The sequence below is a fragment of the Grampus griseus genome (assembly GCF_964374135.1).
Source record: "Grampus griseus genome assembly, chromosome: 9".
Lineage (NCBI taxonomy): Eukaryota > Metazoa > Chordata > Mammalia > Artiodactyla > Delphinidae > Grampus > Grampus griseus.
In genome coordinates, this window is record NC_139003.1 from 15,066,293 (window position 1) to 15,090,936 (window position 24,644).

At 41.4% G+C, this 24,644-nt stretch overlaps 1 protein-coding gene across 1 annotated transcript in view; it reads right to left on the reverse strand.

The window, feature by feature from the left end:
• TRIM24 (tripartite motif containing 24) overlaps nucleotides 1–1,789 on the reverse strand; it is an 89,638-nt gene extending 87,849 nt beyond the window's left edge. Inside the window, exon 1 of the mRNA XM_082661631.1 lies at nucleotides 1,237–1,789. Coding sequence (XP_082517757.1) covers nucleotides 1,237–1,600 — 364 coding nt within the window. The 5' untranslated portion in view covers nucleotides 1,601–1,789. The remainder of the gene's footprint in view (nucleotides 1–1,236) is intronic.
• Nucleotides 1,790–24,644: the final 22,855 nt, after the last annotated feature.

A 24,644-nucleotide genomic window follows, 5' to 3' on the forward strand; every position in this document is an offset into this window, starting at 1 on the left:
CATGCATGGCTATTCTTTGCTCTGGTGGAAGACACTATCTCTACCTTCCAAGGCTCTTCCTTATACAAACATCCTTTAAAAACAGAAACAAAGGGCAGTCAGTACCTCCCCTGGTAAGACCTGCAGAAACAGAGAAACCCACGGAAAACTGTCTCTCTCAACTAGACACTGTTCCTAACATATAATTAAATCAAGAATCTAACACTACAACCTATTTAAAAGCATCAATTTCATATGTTCTTTGACCTAGCTCAACTGTTTAATCTGCATTTTATCTCTAAATCAACTAGTCCCTTTAAAAAAGGCAGTATATATTAAAAACGAATTATTTCCACTTTGTATTTTTTAAACGGAGGTGCTCAAATATTTGCAATATAAACATTTAAAACCTCAATTATTCTACTAGAAACAATTTACTGTGCTTACTTTAAGTGTTTCAAACCTGTTAACGTTAGCAATGGGAACTACCTGTCAAAAGTCTCATTATACAGTAACAAACACCACAAAGAGAACAGTAACTTCAACATTTCCAGCTGCTGTCCACAAAATACAAGAAAATGCGGCACCCCAAATCACTTTGTTCTGTTTCTCTTTACCATTTACTGTCTCAAAATAAAATCTCCGAAAGAGAAGGACAACAAAACACCGTCTCTTAGTTCCTTTGTCCCCATCGGAGAGGAGAGAACTGGGGGCTCATTAAGGTAAATAACCCAAAACATGCAAGACAAAACACAGACGGCATCCGATCTGTAATCAATCATCAAAGAAAGTCACCATCACTTCATCTTTATCCCTCCCTCCCCCTCTCCAGCTCAAATAACATGGGTACATACGAGATGATTAGGATCACATGGACCTGGACAAAGCTTTGGGGAGGCAGAGGGCAGCGGTTAACTAGATGCAGTCGTCAAAGGACCCGAGATACTACAGCAGACTCCAACAGAGGTTTTCATAAGTGCGGGTCGCATGGGCCATGCACCCGGGGGGAGAATGCTGGGGAGCAGCAGCAGCAGCGCGGCCAAGTCTACAGCGCCGGTGGAAGTTGCTCGCGGGGCGCGCGGTACGACGCACAACGCGCGGGCCCTCCATGTCACCGCCGGCAGCACAGACCCTCCTCGCCCCTCCCCCGCCGCGCACCCCGGGCGGCGGCGACATGACAGCGGGTCGCTGCGCCGCTCCAGGGCGCCGGCCTGTCCGGGCTCTCCACCCCCTACCGCGCCCGCACCCGCCTCTCACCTTGGGTAGCGAACGGCGAGGAGCCGCTGACCGGCGAGCCGGGGGCGGGGACGGGCGGCGGGGTCTCGGCCGAGCCCAGCATGGGGGCGGGCAGCATGAGGTAGCGCTGGGGCGCGGGCAGGCAGCGCTGGCAGAAGGAGTGCAGGCAGGGCAGCAGCTTGGGCGCCCGGCTCTGGATGTTCTGGTGGCACACGGCGCAAGTGTCCAACAGGTTGAGCCGGGCCGCCTCGCCTCCGCGCTCCGAGTCGGGGCCCTGCCGACTCTCGGCCTCGTTCTCCCCGCTCGGCGGAGCCGAGGGCCCCCCGGCGGCCGCCGCCGAAGCCGCCGCGGCCGCCGTCGCCGCCTTCTCTACAGCCACCTCCATTGTCCTGCCCCCGCCGCCGCCGCCGCCGCCGGGAAAAGACGAGCGGGTTCTCTGCCCGCCGCCGCCCCCGACGACTTCCTTCTCCTCCTTCTCCTCCCAGGCCGCCCGGGTGACTCGTAGGAGAGGGAGGGAGTCCAGGGCCAAGGAAGCCTCCTCAGGCCCCGGGGATCCGCCTCCCGGGTGGCGCGGCCGGAAGAAGGGGATCTGTCAGTGGGGACTGCTCTTTGCACCGGAGAGGCTGCGCCCCGTCCGCTTCGCCAACCGCCGCGGCTCTCGTCAAATCCGCCCAGCCCGCCCTCGCCTCCCGGCCTTTCTCTCGGGCCCCAGGACCCACCTCAGGCCCCGCCCCCTCCCTCCCTCTCCCAGCAACCGAGGCGACTGCAAGGAGTGCGCCGCCCAATAGCCGCCGCGCCTGGTCGTGGGGCGGGGCGTGCGGAAGCCCGCGAGGCTCGGACGGCCGTTGCGAGAGGCTGGGAGGTGGGAGGTAGCTTGCCCCGCCCCGCCCACCGAGCTCCTGGAACCGCGGCCTCTGATTGGGCCTTTGTGTGTGTTTAGCTCCTCTAAAAAGATTAAGGGTTCATTTGTTAACGATCGACCACCTAATTCGGTCCGCCTGTGTTAGCTCCTCCTACGGGGCGGGGCTTCACTGTGTCTGCCGGACATTGTAAATTAAGTAACTGCTACGAAAAACTCATTTTACTACTGCAGACAGGGGTCCTGTAGGAGGAATAAATATGGTGGGAGGGTAGAAGGATGACGAAGTGGAGAGAGTGAAAAGCAAAGGAAAGAATTTTGAAAAACGGGAAAATGTTGTGTAGAAAAGATGTTGTGGAGGAGGCATGGATTTTGCCACCTGAATTTACTCATCTCTATGATGAGTTGCGAGCAGGAAGAGTAAGAGGGGAGGTTCTCTTGCAAGTCGGGAATTTTTAAAGGGTTTCCCCAATGAAAAAGGTGAAATTAATTTTTAAAGTCAGTGATTTGCTTTTTAAGTGAATAAAAATGGTTTATTTTCCAAGGAGTTAATATATAAAGATTGTTTGAAAGTGTTTTATTGCATAAACATGGCATCATTACAAGAAATAGAAACAAATGTCAATACTGATAGCCAAATAATTCTAAAATATTCTTTTTCATCCCCCCAACCCCACCCCACACTTATATCAGAAGTTACACATATTTTCACTCTAAAAATGGCCAAAGGGGGCTTCCCTGGTGGCGCAGTGGTTGAGAGTCCGCCTGCCGATGTAGGGGACACGGGTTCGTGCCCCGGTCTGGGAAGATCCCACATGCCGCGGAGCGGCTGGGCCCCTGAGCCATGGCCGCTGGGCCTGCGCGTCCGGAGCCTGTGCTCCGCAACGGGAGAGGCCACAACAGTGAGAGGCCCACGTACCGAAAAAAAAAAAAAAAAAAAAAAAAAAAAAAAGGCCAAAGGGCCAACTCCAGGCATCCTAGCTCTCCCTCGAGACCTTACCTTTCCCAAATTATTCCTCTCCTAGCAGCCTTTTTCCCAAACAGATCCTTAAATCCAATTTCCATAGGCCTCCAGAGTGAAGTTTTCCTTCTTAATGACATTCAAGGGCTATTTATTTTGTATAGTAGTAGTTTCTTAAACCTTAGTTTGCATAAGAATCACCTGGCAAATTTACTTAGACGCTGATCCTTGGACCCCTCCCCATATTCAATTTTAGCAGCATCTCCTGATTCTGATGTGGATGGTCCAGGAACAGCTTTAGAGCAACAATTTTCTTATCCCACCCGTTATCCCTCCAAATTTCATCCCCATACACCTCTCAAGCTGAAGCTCCCACTACTTTATGCTCCAGCAATTTTAACTCTTCCCTGCTTTACACGTGCTTTTCCCTTTGTTTTGAAATGCCCTTCCCTCTGTACCCTGTTTTTGTAGCCGTACCTTGAAAATCTTCATATAGTAGGAAAGCAAATTCTGTATTAAAAGTAATGCTCTTAATATGCTAATAATTCATTGTAGAGGTGGTATACAGGATTGAAGCAGACTGAAAGACAAGTGCCTTGTATTCCTTCAGATGATGGCAGTGGAGAAGAAAAGAATAAGAGGTAAATTGGGGAGGCTTGTTTGGAGAGAATTCCATGCAATTTAATACAACCCTCTAGTTCAGTTTCTCAAATCATCATGGATAATTAGTTTTAGAGAAAACTATTTTCCATATTCTTAGACTTCCTAGTCTCATGTAATTAAAACAATCATGTTTTACTTTGTTCAAATATATATGGCTTCTGGGTTTTTTTAAGTCCAGAAAATGAATTTATTGTTTTAGGTTTTTTTTTTTTTTGGTACGCGGGCCTCTCACTGATGTGGCCTCTCCCGTTGCGGAGCACAGGCTCCGGACGCGCAGGCTCAGCGGCCATGGCTCACGGGCCTAGCCGCTCCGCGGCATGTGGGATCTTCCCGGACCGGGGCATGAACCCGTGTCCCCTGCATCGGCAGGCGGACCCCCTACCACTAGCGCCACCAGGGAAGCCCTAGGTTTTTTTAATCCCAATTATCTTATCTATATATTGTCCTCCCAAATGTATTGCAAAAATATTTCACAGAGATCCACACTCTTATTCTTCCTTAATTATAGCTCTCTCTATTGCCCTCTCTTTTTCTATAATTTCTATGGCTCCCCACTGCATCCAAGGCTCTCCACAATTTCATCCCTGCCTGATAGCCTCATTCGATCTTCCTGCCTGATCCTCACTGCTTTCCCATACCCATTCTAATCTTCAGCCTAATTGGATGGCTTGTCATTTTCTAAACTTCACCAGCACTACTTCTAGCACCATTTCTGAGAGAGAAGATACAGGTTGCCTGTGCTGGAAGAGAAGGGAGTCTGCAAGGAGAGCAAGAGCATTAGATGCTGGTGAGGATTTCTCACACCCACCCCTTAAAAGGTAGCAATGGATGGAAATTCTTGAACTTCCAAGGAAGTTTAACAAAATTATTTTTGAGTAGAACTCTCAGAGGTTGTGACACAGGTCTGGACAAGAAGAGTTTGAGATTACCCCTTCGCTCAATCTCCTATAGCTTTAAAGGAACAAAGTAAAGATTTTTGTCCCTTCAGTAGTAGTCCAAAGGCTTGGATGACTTGAGGCTTCATTGCTAGGACAAGGAGGATGCAGTGTGCAGGGACCAAAGACTGTCCTGCATTACCTCAGTGGCTTCCGGAGAGATGTCAGCAGTCAAGAACCAATGGAGGCAAGGCACATTCTATGTATGCCACCGTAAACCAAGGATGCACGAGGACCCAGTGTCTCTCCCACATATGCCATGGCCCTATTACGGCCTCGGATCTTCAAATTGGCCCTAGATAGAAGGGAGAATGAATATTGTATTGACTGACTTAAAATCTGAAATGATGACCAAAAACAAAATAGAAACAAAACCTAAAGTAACTGAGAATATGACTAGATTAAGTTTTCTGCTATCAGAAAAATGTTAAATTCCGTTATTTTTTTTTAAATGTTTATAGGGAATTCCCTGGCAGTCCAGTGGTTAGGACTCTGCACTCTCACTGCTGAGGGCTGGGTTCGATCCCTGGTTGGAGAACTAAGATGCCACAAGGCGAGGCCAAAATAAAATAAATAAATTTTTTTTAATTAAAATAGTTTATAGTCTGCATACTACTTGGTGATGCAGTAAAGGGTTAACTCAGTGAGGGTGGGTTACACAATCATCTACATATTCCACAGAAAGAACTGACCCTTGAATAACTCCTGGGAGATGATCTCTGAACTGTTATCTTACCTAATAAGAGTGTGTTTGTAAGCTTGAAGTTTTGAGCCACACTCTGTCAGTTTGATCTGATACTAACAAGGCTAACAATGGTTTTTGCATACGTGAGGCCCTGGGCCATGCTGTGTCAGTTTGACCTCTGAGGGGCTGGAGACTAAGTAGTTAAGATCAATCACACAGGTGCTGTGTGGCTTCACAACTTACCCCCAATTAAAATCCTGGATATCAGGGCTTGAGTGAATTTCCCTGGTTAGCAACATTTTGCACGTGTTATTATGTAGTTGATTGGAGAATTAAGGCTATTTGTGGGATGCCACTGGGAGAGGACATTTGGAATCTGGTTCCTGGTTTCTCCTGGACTTTGCCGATGCACCTTTCCCCTTTGCTGATTCTAAGCTGTATCCTTTTGCTGTAATAAACTGTAACTGGGAGTATAGAAACTTTCTGAATCTTGTGAGTCCTTCCAGCAAATCACTGAAACGGAGGGTGGTCTTGTGGACACCCAACACAAAAGGCATGTTATTTCTCCTACTAGATTACAATTCCTCGAGGCTAAGAACCATTTCTTCTCTTCTGTATTCCTTTAATATCTCACATATTTCATGGAGGCCAAAAATCTAGAGCTTGCTTTAGTCCTGCTTTAGTCCTCTCATCCTCTGCTCCTTTCCAACTATTTGCCTTGATTATGGTCCCTTTCCTCAAATGTTTTGCTCTTGTGAGCCATCTGAAAAGAGTAAGTTAAGTCCAGGACAGATATTTGCAGGTGATTTTCCATTTTCCTGAACACCTCCCCTCCCCAATGGTATTTTTCTTCCAGATAAATCATGTTTTCAGAATGTTACCTGCAGAAGAAAAGAAGTTGGGTACAGGCTAGAGAGTAATAGGAGAAGGGGTATATTCATCCCCTTGTTTGAAGGACATGTGTAACACAGAGCTGTAAACTGAATATTCACTCATGAGGCTCTAGTCAACTTACTACCTTTCTGAATAGTTGGAGTGAATCAGCTTAAGAACTGGAAACAGGGACTTCCCTGGGGGTCCAGCTAAGACTCTGTGCTCCCAGTGCAGGGGGCCCGGGTTTGATCCCTGGTCAGGGAACTAGATCCCACATGCTGCAATTAAGAGTTTGCATGCTGCATTGATGATCCTGTGTGCTGCCACTAAGACCTGGTGCAGCCAAATAAATAAATACATAAATATTTTTTTTTAAAAAAAGAACTGGAAACAATACCTGAGTACACTGTTCTGGGACTATCGGGGGAAGACAGAAGCTCCACATTTTAATAGTCTGCCTGCTCTGTGAAGGCACTTTTTTAAAAAAAATTGAAATATAGTTGACTTACAATGTTGTGTTAGTCTCAGCTGTACAGCAAAGTAATTCAGATATATATATATATATATACATACACAGACATATGTGTATATATATTCTTTTTCAGATTCTTTTCCATTATGTTATTACAAGATATTGAGTATAGTTCCCTGTGCTATACAGTAGGCTGTTGTTGGTTATCTATTTTATATATAGTAGTAAGTATCTGTTAATCCCAAACACCTAATTTATCCCTGCCCCCCATCCCCCTTTCCCCTTTGGTAACCATAAGTTTGTTTTCTATGTCTGGGAGGCTATTTCTGTTTTGTAAATAAGTTCATCTGTATAATTTTTTTTAGATTCCACATATAAATGACATCATATATGCCCAGGGGTGGGGTTGCTGGATCATAGGATAATAAATAAATAAATAAATATTTAGTTTTCTAAGGAACCTCCATACTGTTCTCCATAGTGGCTGCACCAATTTACATTCCCACCAACAGTGTAAGAGGGTTCCCTTTTCTCCACACCCTCTGCAGCATTTATTATTTGTAGACTCTTTGATGATGGCCATTCTGACCAGTGTGAGGTGATTCCTCATGGTGGTTTTGATTTGCATTTCTCTGATAATTAGCAATGTTGAGTATCTTTTCATGTGCCTGTTGGCCATCTCTATGTCTTCTTTGGAGAAATGTCTATTTAGGTCTTCTGCCTATTTTGTGACTGGGTTTTTTTTTGGATGTTGAGCTGTATGAGCTGTTTGCATATTTTGGAAATTAATCCCTTGTCAGTCGCATCGTTTGCAAATATTTTCTTCCACTCCATAGGTTGTCTTTTCATTTTGTTTATGGCTTCCTTTGCTGTGCAAAAGCTTTTAAGTTTAGTTAGGTCCCATCTGTTTATTTTTGCTTTTATTTCCATTACTCTAGGAGATGGATCCAAAATATATTGCTGAAATTTATGTCAAAGAGTGTTCTGCCTATGTTTTCCTCTAGGAGTTTTATAGTTTTATAGTATCTGGTCTTACATTTAGGTCTTTAATCCATTTTGAGTTTATTTTGTATATGGAGTTAGAGAATGTTCTAATTTCATGTTTTACATGTAGGTGTCCAGTTTTCTCAGCACCACTTATTGAAGAGACTGTCTTTTCTCCATGGTATATTTCTGCCTCCTTTGTCGTAGATTAATTGACCATAAGTGCATGGTTTTATTTCTGTTCTATTGATCTATGTGTCTGTTTTTCTGTATTGGGTTTTATTATGAGGTTAAGGATTGCAGAGGGGGAAAAGAAGAAAAAAGCAATGAAAAACTCAATAGATCAAGAGTAGATCAATAAGAGGACCAAGAAAAAGAAAAAGAAAAGAAGGTGAGAACAAGGAAGATAATAAAGGAACAAATGAAGGAAAACAAACAGAATAAAGGGAAAAAGCAACAACTGCTGCAGGTAACATAAGAAGAGAAGAAAGGAAAAGTGTAGTAATTAGGAGCTATAAGGAGAATGAGGAGATCTGTGACCCTCTGTGAAGAAGGGGCAAATTGTGAAAGATGAGTGATTGGACCAAAGCAGGAGATGGAAAGGACTCTGAAGATGACATGGTTTATTCTTTTTTTGTCAAACTTTTTTTTTTTTTTTTTGCGGTACGCGGGCCTCTCACTGTTGTGGCCTCTCCCGTTGCGGAGCACAGGCTCCGGACGCGCAGGCTCAGTGGCCATGGCTCACGGGCCCAGCCGCTCCGTGGCATGTGGGATCTTCCCAGACCAGGGCACGAACCCGTGTCCTCTGCGGACTCTCAACCACTGCGTCACCAGGGAAGCCCTGGTTTATTCTTAAGAAAAAATTTCTAAAACATTTATCCTGGCACAACTCAACATAAAGCACAGCAGTAGCACAGGAAATTTCTACTTTTCAAGAAATATTTCACTTGATAGTATAATGCATTGTACAGATTTCTACTTCTGAAAAGTGTCATTCTTTTGGGTTATTTTGAAAAAACCTTTAACTCTATTTATTTGAAACAAATCTTAATTTGTTACATAGCTTTTGTTTGCTTTTATGGTGGTGATATAATTAACCACTACTTTTAGTTATGCCTGCTTTTCTGTTCTACAGTTTGTTCTTCATGCAGCCCAAAGATGCCTGTCATTGCCACCTACAGACTTCATTGCTACTGGGGAGCATCTTTTCAGACTCTATCTAGGTAAACATACTCTCTACGTACACACCCACACATATGTAATTTTACATAATCGAAATCACAATATACATGATTTTAGTAATTTTTTTAAATGCAATGCTATGGACTGATTTGTGTCTCCCTTCAAATTCACATGTTGATGACTTATACCCAGATGTGACTGTATTTGGACATAGGGTCTTCAGGAGTAAATTAAGGTTAAATAAGATTATAAGGGTAGAGCCCTAATCTGATATAATTGGCAGGCTTATAAGAAGAGAGAGCAGAGTGCAGTGCATGCCACCCTGCTTTCTCCTTCGCTCTTTCCTGGAGCATGTACACCAAGGAAAGGCCATGTGAAGACCTAGCAAGGTGGCCGTCTGCAAGCAAGGAAGAGAGCTCTCACTGGAAACTTAATTGGCCAGAACCTTGATCTTGGACTTTCCAGCCTCCTGAACTGTGAGAAATAAATTTTTGTTGTATAAGCCATCCAGTCTATGGTATTCTGTTATAGCAACTCAAGCAGACTAAGAAACCCAACAATACATGTAGACATCTATAGATTTATAAAGCCACTTTTAATGACTGCCTATGACTCCATTATAACAAAATTTATGGGAAAAAACTATACTGACAGACATTTAAACTCATATTAGCTAAGTTATGCTGTGAAAATTTCTGTGGCTCAAACAATAGCAAGTTTATTTCTCTTTCGTATAACATGTACCACTGCTCTGTGCTCATTCAAGACAGCAGATTCCTTCTAGCTTGTTATTCTGCCATCCCTTAAAATGTTGTCCTTGTCTGCATGGCTAGATCTGACCCACAAGCATCATGTTTTCACTTGGGAAAAAAAGAAGAACCGGCAATTTTCATCAGGTAACACAGAAACCGACCATTTACTTCCATTATGTTGTTACAGGGCCACAGGAAACTTCAAGGTCAGCTGGGAAATGTCCTCTTCAGTGGAGTAGTCATGTATCCTAAAACTTAGGCAAGTGGAGATTCTATTAGTAAAAGGATAAAGGAAGGTTGGATGTGGCAGAAATTAGTAATCTGACTTATGATTTTTTTGCTGCATTTCATTTATCTCTGTGGACTTAGATTAAATTTTTGAAGTGGAATTCTTAGATCAAGGGTTGCACAATTAATATCTTTAAACGGATCGCCACACTGCCCTTCAGAAATAATTTCTATTACATTCCTACTGATGTTATATGTGAATACCAATTTCCCTGCGTCTTTGCCATTATTCTAGTTAATCTTTGCAATCTGAATGTCTAAAAAAGGTAAGTTATTATTAATTTTATCTTCATTTCTTTGATTAGTGCTGAGACAGAACATATCTTCATATATTTAGGGAGCATTTATATCTTTTTCATTTGTGATTGCCTGATCATGGCCTTGGCCTATTTTTTCTATGGCGTGCTCATCATTTTTTCTATTGTTTTGAAAGAATCACTGTTTATCACACTCCATATGTTGCAAATTTTTTTCCCATGCGTCATTTGTATTTTAATCTTGTGGATTTTTTTTCCTTCTAGACAGAATTGTTGACTTTATGGTCAAATTTATCATTTCTTTTCTTTATGGCTTTGGATTTTGTGACATGTTCAGAAATGCCTTCCATCTCAAGATTATACAAGTATTTACCTATATTACCTTCTAAGGTATAATTTTAAGAGGTACATATTCATATAGTTAAAAAATAAAAATAAAATAAAGCTACATAGTGAAAAAATCTTGCCATTACACCTAACCTCTTCTGTCTCACTAACCTCATGACCCTCCTCTTCCTCTGGAAAATTCACCGTAAACTCATGAGAGAATGAGAGCAAAAAAGGCAAGTAACATATCAGTGTATTTAAAAAATTGTTTTGACCTCATGGCTCCCTTGAAAGGGCATCAGAGAGCTTTCAGAGTTCTCAGACCACATTTTGCGAACCACGTGACAGCCCGATACTAGCAGCTAAAAGACTTTTCATAAAAGCTCTCTGAACAGATTAATTTACTAAATAATTACATACTTCTTTAGTAATTTATAATTTTTACAAGCTTTTCCAAGTGACTGTTTCATAGTATTATATATTTTTAAATTAAGCAATTATGGAAGTCTGGAATAAAGGGTAATGGCTCCCATGTACAACCAAGCCAGCACTAACTTGACTCCTCATAGTAACAGAGGTAGCAATTTGTTGTATATACGTCTACACCCTTTTTCTACAAATGTGTATTCATATACAGATGTGTACTGGGGGCTTCAGGTTTGTCCTCCCCTGCACCCGAGCACACGTATATAGGACTGTGCTGTAGAGATGTTTTTTCTGTAACTTGCTCTTTTTACTTTACAGCCTGTAGATCTTTTCATAGTTTTACATACGAATGTACTTCATTCTTTTTAACAACCACATAATATAGTAACAACTCTGTGACATGAACATTTTATTAGTTGGGGGGAGGAGAGGAGGGAAAGCCAAATTCATTCTCGTTTCCATGTGGATTACCGGTGGTACTAACCATGTTCATTAAATGATTCATCCATTTCCTCCTCATTTGATATGCCACCTGTAGCTTATATCAGATTTCCACATATGCATGGGTGTGCTTCAGATACCATTTTGTTGATTGTTCCTGAATACTATTTTTTAAAAATAATTAATTAATTAATTAATTAATTTTATTCTTGGCTGCCTTGGGTCTTCGTTGCTGTGCGTGGGCTTTCTCTGGTTGCGGCGAGCAGGGGCTTCTCATTGCAGTGGCTTCTCTTGCTGTGGCGCATGGGCTCCAGGCGTGCGGGCTTCAGTAGTTGTGGCACATGGGCTCAGTAGTTGTGGCTCACAGGCTCTAGAGCACGGGCTCAGTAGTTGTGGCACACGGGCTTAGTTGCTCCGCGGCATGTGGGATCTTCCCAGACCAGGGCTCAAACCCATGTCCCCTGCATTGGCAGACGGATTCTTAACCACTGTGCCACCAGGGAAGCCCCTGAGTACTATTTTAATTTCTGTATCTTTATAATATATATTGCTATCTAAGAGGGTATACCCACTCTCCCTTTTATTTCTCTTCTTAAATTGTTTATGCTTTTTTTCTTTTATGTGACTATAACTTATTGAGTAGATGTATTCATAGTTTCTTTTTTTCTCATATATGATCATAGTTTTTATTTATTTAAACATTTTTTTAATTTGGAAATATAGTTGATATACAATATTATGTTAGTTTCAGGTGTACTACATAGTGATTTGATATTTGCATACATTGTGAGATGATCACCACAATAAGTCTAGCAACCGTCTATCCCCATACTAAGTTATTACAATATTATTGATCATATTCCTTATGCTGTATATTATATCCCTGTGACTTATTTATTTTATAACTGGAGGGTTATATCTCTTAATTCCCTTCACCTGTTTTGCCCTCACTCCCATCCCCCCCTTGTTTAGACTATTCTATGTTTACTATTCCGTATACATATTTTTTACAAGAAAAAGAAGTACCTTTATTATCTTCCATAATCTATTTAAGGAATTTTGCTTCTCAGAAGCAATTTGAATAAGAATACAAAGACATTTTTTTTTGCACAGTCGTGTATATTCTAGTCAAGACCTATCACAGAAACTTTAAACAATCAGGAAGCAGTTTTTAAAAGGTATCACATCATTATCCACATACATTTTATAATCAGCTTATCAAGTTCTATAAAAAATCTAATTGTGATTTTAAAAATGAAATTATCTAGTTTCGAACAGGAAATACATAGGCCTGATGGAAAATTCAAAGTGTATATGTGGATTTTCGAAAGCAGTCATAGCAGATGGCATGTAGATGCTAATGGCTAGCAGAAAATTAATTTATAACTCTTATGTTCTTAGTTTGTGTCATGACCATTAATTCTGTCTTTAGCTTGTACCTCTATTTTTCTCAACCTTATTTTTATTATAGTTAATTATATATATAGTTGTATCTCTCTCCCCAAAAGAAGTGTGGGCTTCCCAGGGGCAGCATTTGTGTTGACTTCTCTTTGTAGTCTAGTGCCAAATACATAGACCAGAGCCTTGGGATGGCATTAAGGAAAGAGAAAAGTAATTGGTTTTGATATGTAGGAAGGTGAGTTATATTAATACAGGGAACAGCCGGAGTAGACACTGAAAACTGAAAACAATTGTCACTTAAAATATGTAAACAATCATCTGCCTCCTAGAGGGAGAGACTTGATTTACATTAAGGTCGATCATCCCTGAGTTCCAGGAAAACCATTCTAATTTTGCTTTATTTGTGCACATGCAAAGTAAAGACCTTTTTGGAATGGAGCTGTGGTCTAGGAGCTAATATGCTCCTCATAATTTTATAACATTTGTCTTAAGGCTGGGCAGAATTGTGTATTATGTTTCCTTTAGATTCTCATTTAGAGAAATGTTTGTTTCCTAGATTCCAGTTGTCCCATGCAATCACTTCTGCGTATTCTTGGGCCATATCTGTAGTTATCTCATTTATGCTGTTATTTGCCCACAGGAAATCACAGAAACCCTGGAGACTGCTGAAACAATATGCAGGCCTGGTCATCCCTTCATGTGCCAGGGAAAACTGTCCAAGGAACTACACTGATCTTGGTGCTATTTGACATAGACTAGACTGTTGATAGGACATGGTTTTATTCAAGACTGAATATTCTGGACTTTGATAACACTACTAATATTTTAAAAAAGATGCAATTTAGGGAGTAGATGAATAAGAAGAGAGAAGCATTAGAGAAGTGATTAACAAAACCTGGAGATTAGTTACTAGATCTATTAGTTTGCCCAACACAATACTAAAGCTTTGACTTTTCCCCCTTTAGTCTTTTCTATTTATTTATTTATTTCCATTCATTTTAATAGACTTTCATTTTTAGAGCAGTTTTACATTCGCAGCAAAATTGAGCAGAAGGTACAAGAGTTCCCATATACCCCAAACTCCCCACACAGGTATAGCCTCTCCCGTTATTAACATCCTCTGATGAACCTGCATTGACACATCTTTATCTTCCAAAGTCCAGAGTTTACATTAGGGCTTGCTCTTGTTGCTTTGACATTTTATTTATTAAAATACGTTGCTTGAATTTTTAAAAGCTTGTTTTCGTCTAAAATCTTGGAAAAGCAGAAAAACACATATAAGAAAATAAAAATCACCTGCACCCTCACTCAGGAAAAGACCACAGAAATATTTTGATATACAGATTTCCAGGTCTTTCTGTTCTTCCTCCCTTCTCCCTTCTTTCCTTATTTCGACCTCTCTTTCTCCCGTTCTTTCTTTCTTTCTCCTTCCTTCCTTCCTTCCGTCTTTCTTTTTTCTTTCTTCCTTCCTTCCTTCTTTCTGTCTTTTGTAACACTTTTTCACCTATTTTCATTTTCCTATGTTGTTTTCTGACAGGAGTATTTTTAGTGGCTATATAGCATTTCATCACATAGATACAATGCAGTTTAGTTAAGCATACTCAGTACTGGTTTATGGGTTGTTTCTGCTTTTTTGGCTGTTATAACTATTGCTGTGACTTTTTAAAAACTGTACCTATGCAATCATTTAAGTTTGTGCATGCTTTTCTCTGTAGCATAAAGTCGTAAGAGTAGAATTTTGGGGTCAAATGTATATAAATGTACATATTTCACGTTGAACTGATTTATACTTCCACCAGCGCACTCACACATGATAAGATTCTGCTTTCAGGGCTGCCCTGGTGGCGCAGTGGTTGGGAGTCTGCCTGCCGTTGCAGGGGACACGGGTTCGTGCCCCGGTCCGGGAAGATCCCACATGCCGCGGAGCGGCTGGGCCCGTGAGCCATGGCCGCTGAGCCTGCGCGTCCGGAGCCTGTGCTCCTCAACGGGAGAGGCCACAACAGTGAGAGGCCCACGTACCGCAAAAAAAAAGAAAAAGATTATGGTTTTATAAAAAGAAATAGGAAAAAGCAACTACCAGTCATGCAGCTGACGGCTTCTAGAGGAGCTAAATCGATATTGCTTTCCATTTCCAAGGAATGGATGGTCACCAGTGTAAAGGATAAACTGGAGTCATTCATTGTACAATTTAGAGAAAAAGGTATACTTGAAGCTCTAAGAAGTTCTGAAATCAAGTATTCCAATAGAAAGCGAGAGTCCGTACTGCAGTTTTTATTACCAAATCTCATCTGGAGTGATTCAATTCAAATGTTTATGAGCAATGAATAATGAATCGAGTGTAATAAATAGTTATTTCTCTTAATGATTGATACTTACGTGAAAGAAGGCAAATATTCTCAGGGGATGAAGTGTGACTGGACCTCATGATTTCAACATGAATTTTTGTTTCCTATGCAGCAAATTACGGTTTTACAAGAACTTTTCCTTTTTTTTACTTTGAAGTAGGAATGGTGTTGGGGAGGGAGTCTGAAATACTGGAAAAGTTTTTAGAAAGATTTCCAAAGGTATAAGATTACTCAAGATGTAGAAACATTGAACACAGAGCTCTTCAGCACCTACCAGGTTCAAGGTCCTGTGCCGGCAATTGGGTGTAGCAAGACGATTAAGCTGAGCTTGTGACCCTCATACTCCAATGAGGAGACAATTAATCATGATACAAAATAAAAGACATTGGAGTTCTGCAAAGGAGAAAAAACTCTTCTTGGGAGGCAGGTACGAGGGGGGCAGGGCTGCTCAAGGAAGACCTCAGAACTTTCTAAGGCAACCAGTCATTCAAGTCTTAACATGTAACACATTACTATGATTATAACATTAAAAATACGACAGAGACGTTGTTCCCATGAGATTACTTTTCAGGGTGGAGAGTGGTTAGGAATACACGTAATCATAAAGCTATGAACTGATGCTGTCTTTTTAAAAATCAAAATAATGTAGACGACTTTTCAGGATTGGTAATAATTTTTCGTCATAATTCTAAAGGCTCTTCTCCATTGTCTTTAAGCTTCCTGTGTGGCTGTTGAGAAGTCTGATTTTGTTTTTCTTTAGAAGTTTATAGGATGTCTCATCACCCGCATGTTCTAAGTAGACTCCCTCTCCCTTCTCTTTTGTTGTTTGATCCCAAGCATGGGCACTCACACTTCCTTCTGTCCCCAATGATGAGCGCCAAGACTTGGCTGGCGCATTTAACAAGACTTTACTAAATATTTCAAAGATTTCAGAAGGGAATTGCAGCACATCGTTGCTATTGTTGTGTACAAGGCTAAATTTTTTGTAGTTATCATTCTTAACCCATAGTAACTCTTTAGTCTACAGCTTTTCACCACAATAGTCATAATGTCATTTTTTCTGACAACTCATTCTTCCAGTATACTGTTTTTTTCACTCAAAAACCTCCTAAACTTCCGGGAAGATGGCGGAAGAGTAAGACGCGGAGATCACGTTCCTCCCCACAGATACACCAGAAATACATCTACGCGTGGAACAACTCCTACAGAGCATCTACTGAACGCTGGCAGAAGACCTCAGACCTCCCAAAAGGCAAGAAACCCCCCACGTACCTGGGTAGGGCAAAGGAAAAAACTAAACAGAGACAAAAGGATAGGGACGGGTCCTGCACCAGCGGGAGAGAGCTGTGAAGGAGGAAAAGTGTCCACACACTAGGAAGCCCCTTCGCGGGTGGAGGCTTCGGGAGGCGGAGTGGGGGAGCTTGGGAGCCGCGGAGGAGAGCACAGCAACAGGGGTGCGGAGGACAAAGCGGACAGATTCCAGCGCAGAGGATCGGGCCGACCGGCACTCACCAGCCGAGAGGCTTGTCTGCTCGCCCGCCGGGGCGGGCGGGACTGGGAGCTGAGGCTCCGGCTTTTGTCGGAGCGCCGGGAGAGGACTGAGGTTGGCGGCGTGAACACAGCCTGCAGGGCGTTAGTGCACCGCGGCTGGCCGGGAGAGAGTCCGGGGAGAAGTCTGGAACTGCCGAAGAGGCAAGAGACTTTTACGTCCCTCTTTGTTTCCTGGTGCACGAGGAGAGGGGATTAAGAACGCTGCTTGAGAGAGCTCCAGGGACGGGCGCGAGCCGCGGCTAAAAGTGCGGAGCCCAGAGACAGACATGAGACGCTAGGGCCGCTGCTCCCGCCACCGGGAGGCCTGTGTGCGAACACAGGTCACTAGCCACACGCCCTTCCGGGGAGCCTGTGCAGCCCGCCACTGCCAGGGTCCCGGGATCCAGGGACAACTCCCCCGGGAGAACGCACAGGCGCGCCTCAGGCTGCAACGTCTCGCCGGCCTCTGCCGCCGCAGGCCCGCTCCACACTCCGTGCCCCTCCCTACCCCCGGGCCTGAGTGAGCCAGAGCCTCCGAATCAGCGGCTCCTTTAACCCCGTCCTGTCTGAGCAAAGAACAGACGCCCTCCGGCGACCTACACGCACAGGCGGGGCTAAATCCAAAGCTGAGCCCCTGGGAGCTGTGAGAACAAAGAAGAGAAAGGGAAATCTCTCCCAGCAGCCTCAGAAGCAGCGGATTAAAGCTCCACAATCAACTTGATGTACCCTGCATCAGTGGAATACCTGAATAGACAACCAATCATCCCAAATTAAGGAGCCCTGTGGATGAAAGGCTCTTGGTGCTGCAGCCAGGAGTCAGTGCTGTGCCTCTGAGGTGGGAGAGCCAACTTCAGGACACTGATCCACAAGAGACCTCCCAGCTGCACATAATAGCAAACAGCAAAAATTTCCGAGAGATCTCCATCTCAACGCCAGCACCCAGCTTCACTCAACGACCAGCAAGCTGCAGTGCTGGACATCCTATGCCAAACAACTAGCAAGACAGGAACACAACCCCACCCATTAGCAGAGAGGCGGCCCAAAATCATAATAAGTCTACAGACACCCCAAAACACACCACCAGACGTGGACCTGCCCACCAGAAAGACAAGATCTAGCCTCATCCACCAGAACACAGGCACTAGTACCCTCCACCAGGAAGCCTACACAACCCACTGAACCAACCTTAGCCACTGGGGACAGACACAAAAAACAACAGGAACTACGAACCTTCAGCCTGCAAAAAAGGAGACCCCAAACACAGTAAGATAAGCAAAATGAAAAGACAGAAAAACACACCGCAGATGAAGGAGCAAGATAAAAACCCATCAGACCTAACAATTGAAGAGGAAATAGGCAGTCTACCTGAAAAAGAATTCAAAATAATGATAGTAAGGTTGATCCGAAATCTTGGAGATAGAATGGACAATAGAATGGACAAAATGCAAGAATCAGTTAACAAGGACCTAGAAGAACTAAAGATGAAACAAGCAACGATGAACAACACAATAAATGAAATTAAAAGTACTCTAGATGGGATCAATAGCAGAATAACTGAGGCAGAAGAACGGATAAGTGACCTGGAAGATAAAATAGTGGAAATAACTACTGCAGAGCAGAATAAAGAAAAAAGAATGAAAAGAACTGAGGACAGTCTCAGAGACCTCTGGGACAACATTAAACGTACCAACATTCGAATTATAGGGGTTCCAGAAGAAGAAGAGAAAAAGAAAGGGACTGAGAAAATATTTGAAGAGATTATAGTTGAAAACTTCCCTAATATGGGAAAGGAAATAGTTAATCAAGTCCAGGAAGCACAGAGAGTCCCATACAGGATAAATCCAAGGAGAAATACGCCAAGACACATATTAATCAAACTGTCAAAAATTAAATACAAAGAAAACATATTAAAAGCAGCAAGGGAAAAACAACAAATAACACACAAGGGAATCCCCATAAGGTTAACAGCTGATCTTTCAGCAGAAACTCTGCAAGCCAGAAGGGAGTGGCAGGACATATTGAAAGTGTTGAAGGAGAAAAACCTGCAACCAAGATTACTCTACCCAGCAAGGATCTCATTCAGATTTGATGGAGAAATTAAAACCTTTAGAGACAAGCAAAAGCTGAGAGAGTTCAGCACCACCAAACCAGCTCTACAACAACTGCTAAAGGAACTTCTCTAGGCAAGAAACACAAAAGAAGGAAAAGACCTACAATAACAAACCCAAAACAATTAAGAAAATGGGAATGGGAACACACATATCGATAATTACCTTAAATGTAAATGGACTAAATGCTCCCACCAAAAGACACAGATTGGCTGAATGGATACAAAAACAAGACCCATATATTTGCTGTCTACAAGAGACCCGTATGCTAACACATATATATGGAATTTAAGGAAAAAAAAATGTCATGAAAAACCTAGGGGTGAAACAGGAATAAAGACACAGACTTACTAGAGAATGGACTTGAGGCTATGGGGAGGGGGAAGGGTAAACGGTGACAAAGCAATAAAGAGGCATGGACATGTATACACTACCAAACGTAAGGTAGATAGCTAGTGGGAAGCAGCCGCATAGCACAGGGAGATCAGCTCGGTGCTGTGTGACCGCCTGGAGGGGTGGGATAGGGAGGGTGGGAGGGAGGGTGACGCAAGCGGGAAGAGATATGGGAACATATGTATATATATAACTGATTCATTTTGTGGTGAAGCTGAAACTAACATACCATTGTAAAGCAATTATGCTCCAATAAAGATGTTTAAAAAAAAAAAATATAATATATAGCTTGAGACAGTTGTGAATCACTTTAACATTCTAGCAGAAAGGTAAGACAGTTACATGTCTCTTAAAACTTCAAGATGACAAAATCTTACTGCTGCTATATCCCCATATAGTGAAAAACATAGCTGTTATCAAGTTGCATGAAATTTAAAAAAAAAAACTATAAATTGATCCTTATGGCAAATATAGGCTTCATAATGTAAAAAACAAATATATCTAGGCCTGCATTGGAATTGTCTCTTAGAATTTTTTCTATTTATCACTACATGTACAGATACAGGTAGAGCAATTAAGACCATCTTCTACTTCATTCATGATAGTAACAAAGAAGAAGAAAATAAAATTTGTAACAAGGAGATTAAAAATTATTGAAAATCTATTTAAACTAAAAACTTGTTTCTTTTTTTACGTAAAATAGATAGCTAGTGGGAAGCAGCCGCATAGCACAGGGAGATCAGCTCGGTGCTTTGTGACCACCTAGAGGAGTGGGATAGGGAGGGTGGGAGGGAGGAAGATGCAAGAGGGAAGAGATATGGGAACATATGTATATGTATAACTGATTCACCTTGTTATAAAGCAGAAAGTAACACACCATTGTAAAGCAATTATACTCCAATAAAGATGTAAAAAAAATAAAAAATAAAAAAAAAAAAAAAAAAAAAAAAAAAAACCTCCTAAAGAAATATTCTGTAAGCAGCAATACCTTGACATTACGATTTCAGACAAAGACCCACTCACCAATATTCTTGACACAACAGTTTCTAGCTAAAGAACATCATGTGGAACAAATCTGAATTGTGTGCTATGTTTGATTTTTGTATTGCAGATGATTTCATGTGCATTAGGGAGAGAGACTCTTCGGTCTGTTTTGAAGGGCTTTTCTGTTTAGCCTTAATTTTGTCCTAAAGGGTTTTTTTGTGTGTCATAACTTTATTTTTAAGAGCATCTCAAGTGCAAAGTAGTATAAGCCTCCAAATGGTTCATATACCAACCATTGAACAAAGAGGTGTGTGGTAAACAGAATGAAAAGGTAGAAAAAATAAAATGCTTAAAATGTTTTTAAGGGGAGCTCACCATATTGTGTGTAAGAATTTTCGTAAATGGTGAGAAGATGAAGAAAAATTCTGAATCAGTCGTACATGCTGGAAAGTTGACCAAGGAGCTACTTCTAGCATCAGTCTCAAGAAAGAAGAGATAATTGTCAAGTGCATCTGACTCTGGTCTTGAATATCTGAACGTCCATTTGTATCCTCTTCACTACCTTCCCAGAAGGACTCCCCTACTTCTTCCTCCACCATCTACCACCAGGTCTTTAATTCATCCTTTGGCAAGTACAATAAACTTTCATTACATTTCACTTTATATACAAATCATGTTTATATATTTTCAAATTGTTTATTGCTTATATACAATTATTTGTATTACTTATTACATTTTTCTGCCAAAATTATATGGGTTCTTGGGTTGAGATTTAAGGCATCATAATTTTTCCCATTAAAATTTCATTTCCCATTTTAATTTCTTTAAAATTAATGAAATAAAGTTTTTGAAAATGAATTTTTAATTAACACCAGTGTTTGGAGGAATGAATTAAAGATGTTAAACAAAAGGCTAATTGTAGATGGTGTTCCTCAAACTCCATAGGTCCAAGTCCCAGTTGGGGTCTTGAACTGGGAGTCCCTGAACCTGGCCTGCAGGGCCAGCCTACCGCTCCTTAAGGGAGTACCCTTGAGCTAGAATAACCAAATATTTACTGTCCAAACTAGATACTTTCAACAGTGAAAGGGGAGCTATTAATAATAACCTCAGGAAAATTGGTGTCCAGTGAGACTGCCCCAGGCAGATGAGGGATGTCTAGGATGTCACTGTACTGTGAGTCTGTGTCATTTACCTGGAGTCAGTGATGTGCTAGTATAGGTCTAACTGGCTTGGGGGTTGGGGGAATCGGGAGTGTATCCATTTATATGTTTACTGATTTCCATGGTGTAAATAGTCTGACCATGGCCGATTTTAAGCTACTAACAATTTAACCACCAGCTCACAAGATTCCTGAAAATTATAGTAATTGGTTCTTGCTAGCCAGTACAAGCCAGTTCTAACACGCTAGTGCCTACAGGCCAGACATCAAGTGCTTTGAAGCTCGGAGTAGACTTCAGTTTCCCTTCATCCATATCCTATATTCTTGTTTTCTCTCCCAGGATAGATTTCTTCCTAACAGACTATAGATTCCATGACCTTCAGAAGAATCCCCATCCTCAGCCATAGATGTGGTCTTGCTTTTTTATTTCTCCAAACATAGTTTATTTATTTATTTAATCTATTCAAGAAATATTCAAGTGTGTTTTCTATGTGCTAGGTATTGTAGTACATAAGAATACAGTAAAAGTTCTTGCAAAACCATAATTTGCTGCATAGGAAACAAAAATTCATGTTGAAATCATGAGGTCCAGTCACACTTCATCCCCTGAGAATATTTGCCTTCTTTCACGTAAGTATCAATCATTAAAAGAAATAACTATTTATTACACTCGATTCATTATTCATTGCTCATAAATGTTTGAATTGAATCACTCCAGATGAGATTTGGTAATAAAAACTGCAATACGGACTCTCGCTTTCTATTGGAATACTTGATTTCAGAACTTCTTAGAGCTTCAAGTATACCTTTTTCTCTAAATTGTACAATGAATGACTCCAGTTTATCCCTTACACTGGTGACCATCCATTCCTTGGAAATGGAAAGCAATATCGATTTAGCTCCTCTAGAAGCCGTCAGCTGCATGACTGGTAGTTGCTTTTTCCTATTTCTTTTTATAAAACCATAATCTTTTTTTTTTCTTTCTTTCTTTTTTTTTTTTTTTTCTGTCCGCGGGCCTCTCACTGCTGTGGCCTCTCCCGTTGCGGAGCACAGGCTCCGGACGCGCAGGCTCAGCGGCCATGGCTCACGGGCCCAGCCGCTCCGCGGCATGTGGGATCTTCCCGGACCGGGGCACGAACCCGTGTCCCCTGCAGCGGCAGGCGGACTCTCAGCCACTGCGCCACCAGGGCAGCCCTGAAAGCATAATCTTATCATGTGTGAGTGCGCTGGTGGAAGTATAAATCAGTTCAACGTGAAATATGTACATTTATATACATTTGACCCCAAAATTCTACTCTTACGACTTTATGCTACAGAGAAAAGCATGCACAAACTTAAATGATTGCATAGGTACAGTTTTTAAAAAGTCACAGCAATAGTTATAACAGCCAAAAAAGCAGAAACAACCCATAAACCAGTACTGAGTATGCTTAACTAAACTGCATTGTATCTATGTGATGAAATGCTATATAGCCACTAAAAATACTCCTGTCAGAAAACAACATAGGAAAATGAAAATAGGTGAAAAAGTGTTACAAAAGACAGAAAGAAGGAAGGAAGGAAGAAAGAAAAAAGAAAGACGGAAGGAAGGAAGGAAGGAGAAAGAAAGAAAGAACGGGAGAAAGAGAGGTCGAAATAAGGAAAGAAGGGAGAAGGGAGGAAGAACAGAAAGACCTGGAAATCTGTATATCAAAATATTTCTGTGGTCTTTTCCTGAGTGAGGGTGCAGGTGATTTTTATTTTCTTATATGTGTTTTTCTGCTTTTCCAAGATTTTAGACGAAAACAAGCTTTTAAAAATTCAAGCAACGTATTTTAATAAATAAAATGTCAAAGCAACAAGAGCAAGCCCTAATGTAAACTCTGGACTTTGGAAGATAAAGATGTGTCAATGCAGGTTCATCAGAGGATGTTAATAACGGGAGAGGCTATACCTGTGTGGGGAGTTTGGGGTATATGGGAACTCTCGTACCTTCTGCTCAATTTTGCTGCGAATGTAAAACTGCTCTAAAAATGAAAGTCTATTAAAATGAATGGAAATAAATAAATAAATAGAAAAGACTAAAGGGGGAAAAGTCAAAGCTTTAGTATTGTGTTGGGCAAACTAATAGATCTAGTAACTAATCTCCAGGTTTTGTTAATCACTTCTCTAATGCTTCTCTCTTCTTATTCATCTACTCCCTAAATTGCATCTTCTTTAAAATATTGGAAATATGCCTAATTATAATAAGTTTATATTTTATACAGCTAATAAAAAGTTATCACCCCCCTCAGGGAAATTATGTGGGAAAATCTTCCTTATAGAAGAATTCTAGATTATAAATATAGAAGAACTGATAAAATCACGATATTACCACACATCCCTTAATGAAGTAATGGATCTAGGAAATGATTGTCAATAGCTGCTAAAACCATTAGGTGGAAAGTTGGTGGGAAACTTTATAATGAATGGATTAGACCAGTATCAACAGAAACCAAAAATCAGTCTTAACATCACAAAAAGAGAGAACATTAATTATTATATGCCTCTTGATGTAATGCAATAGAGAATGTATAGTACGACCAATAAACTATTTTGAGGAATAAAATCAGACTTGAATCTGATCAAGCCCCTACCTCTAACTACCAGTTTACAGGAAATTCAGAGAATTGAAGAACATGTTAGGGGAACAAACATGGAGATGGAACTGGCCAAATCCAGAACACGGGGAATTCTGTGCAAATACAAACAACTTGGGTTCAACATCGACAAGAAAATGAAGAGACAGAGAGATGGAGAGAAGAAGCAGAAGAAGAAGAGAGAGAGAGAGAGAAAGAGAAAAAGAAAGAGAAAGGGAGAGACTATCTTAGAACATCAAACAGGTTTCTGTTGTGGAGGAAAATGTTCCTCTATTCTCATAGGTTCTCCAGCAGGCTTTGCAAAATTAACTGACAACAGATTAACAGGAGAAAAGTCATACACATTTATTTGATGCTAAAAGTATTATGTGGCATGAAGGGACTTCATAAAAACAGAAAACCCCTAAAGAAACAGCTAGGCTTGTAAGCATTTATACCATTCTCCAAAAGAGGTTACATTTAAAGAGAAGTGACAAGACAAAGGAAAGGGACTTTGAGCTTCAAGAGGTGGCAAATTGTAGGAAGGCAAATATATGAGGAAACTAGTGGTAGATAAAGGCTAGTTAGTAAGATTTGCTTACGTAGACTCTTTTTCAGCGCCATCATAAGGTTGTTATTTTCTTCCTCATATGAGAAGTGGGGGAAGGCACCTCCAAAAAGGAGAATTTATGTTGTTTTCAGGAACATAGGAGGATGGCTGAGAGCTCATTTGAGTCTTCAGCTCAAAATAATCCTTATGCCAGAGTGGCATATTTTGGGGTGACATGTTCTGATCTCCTATACATC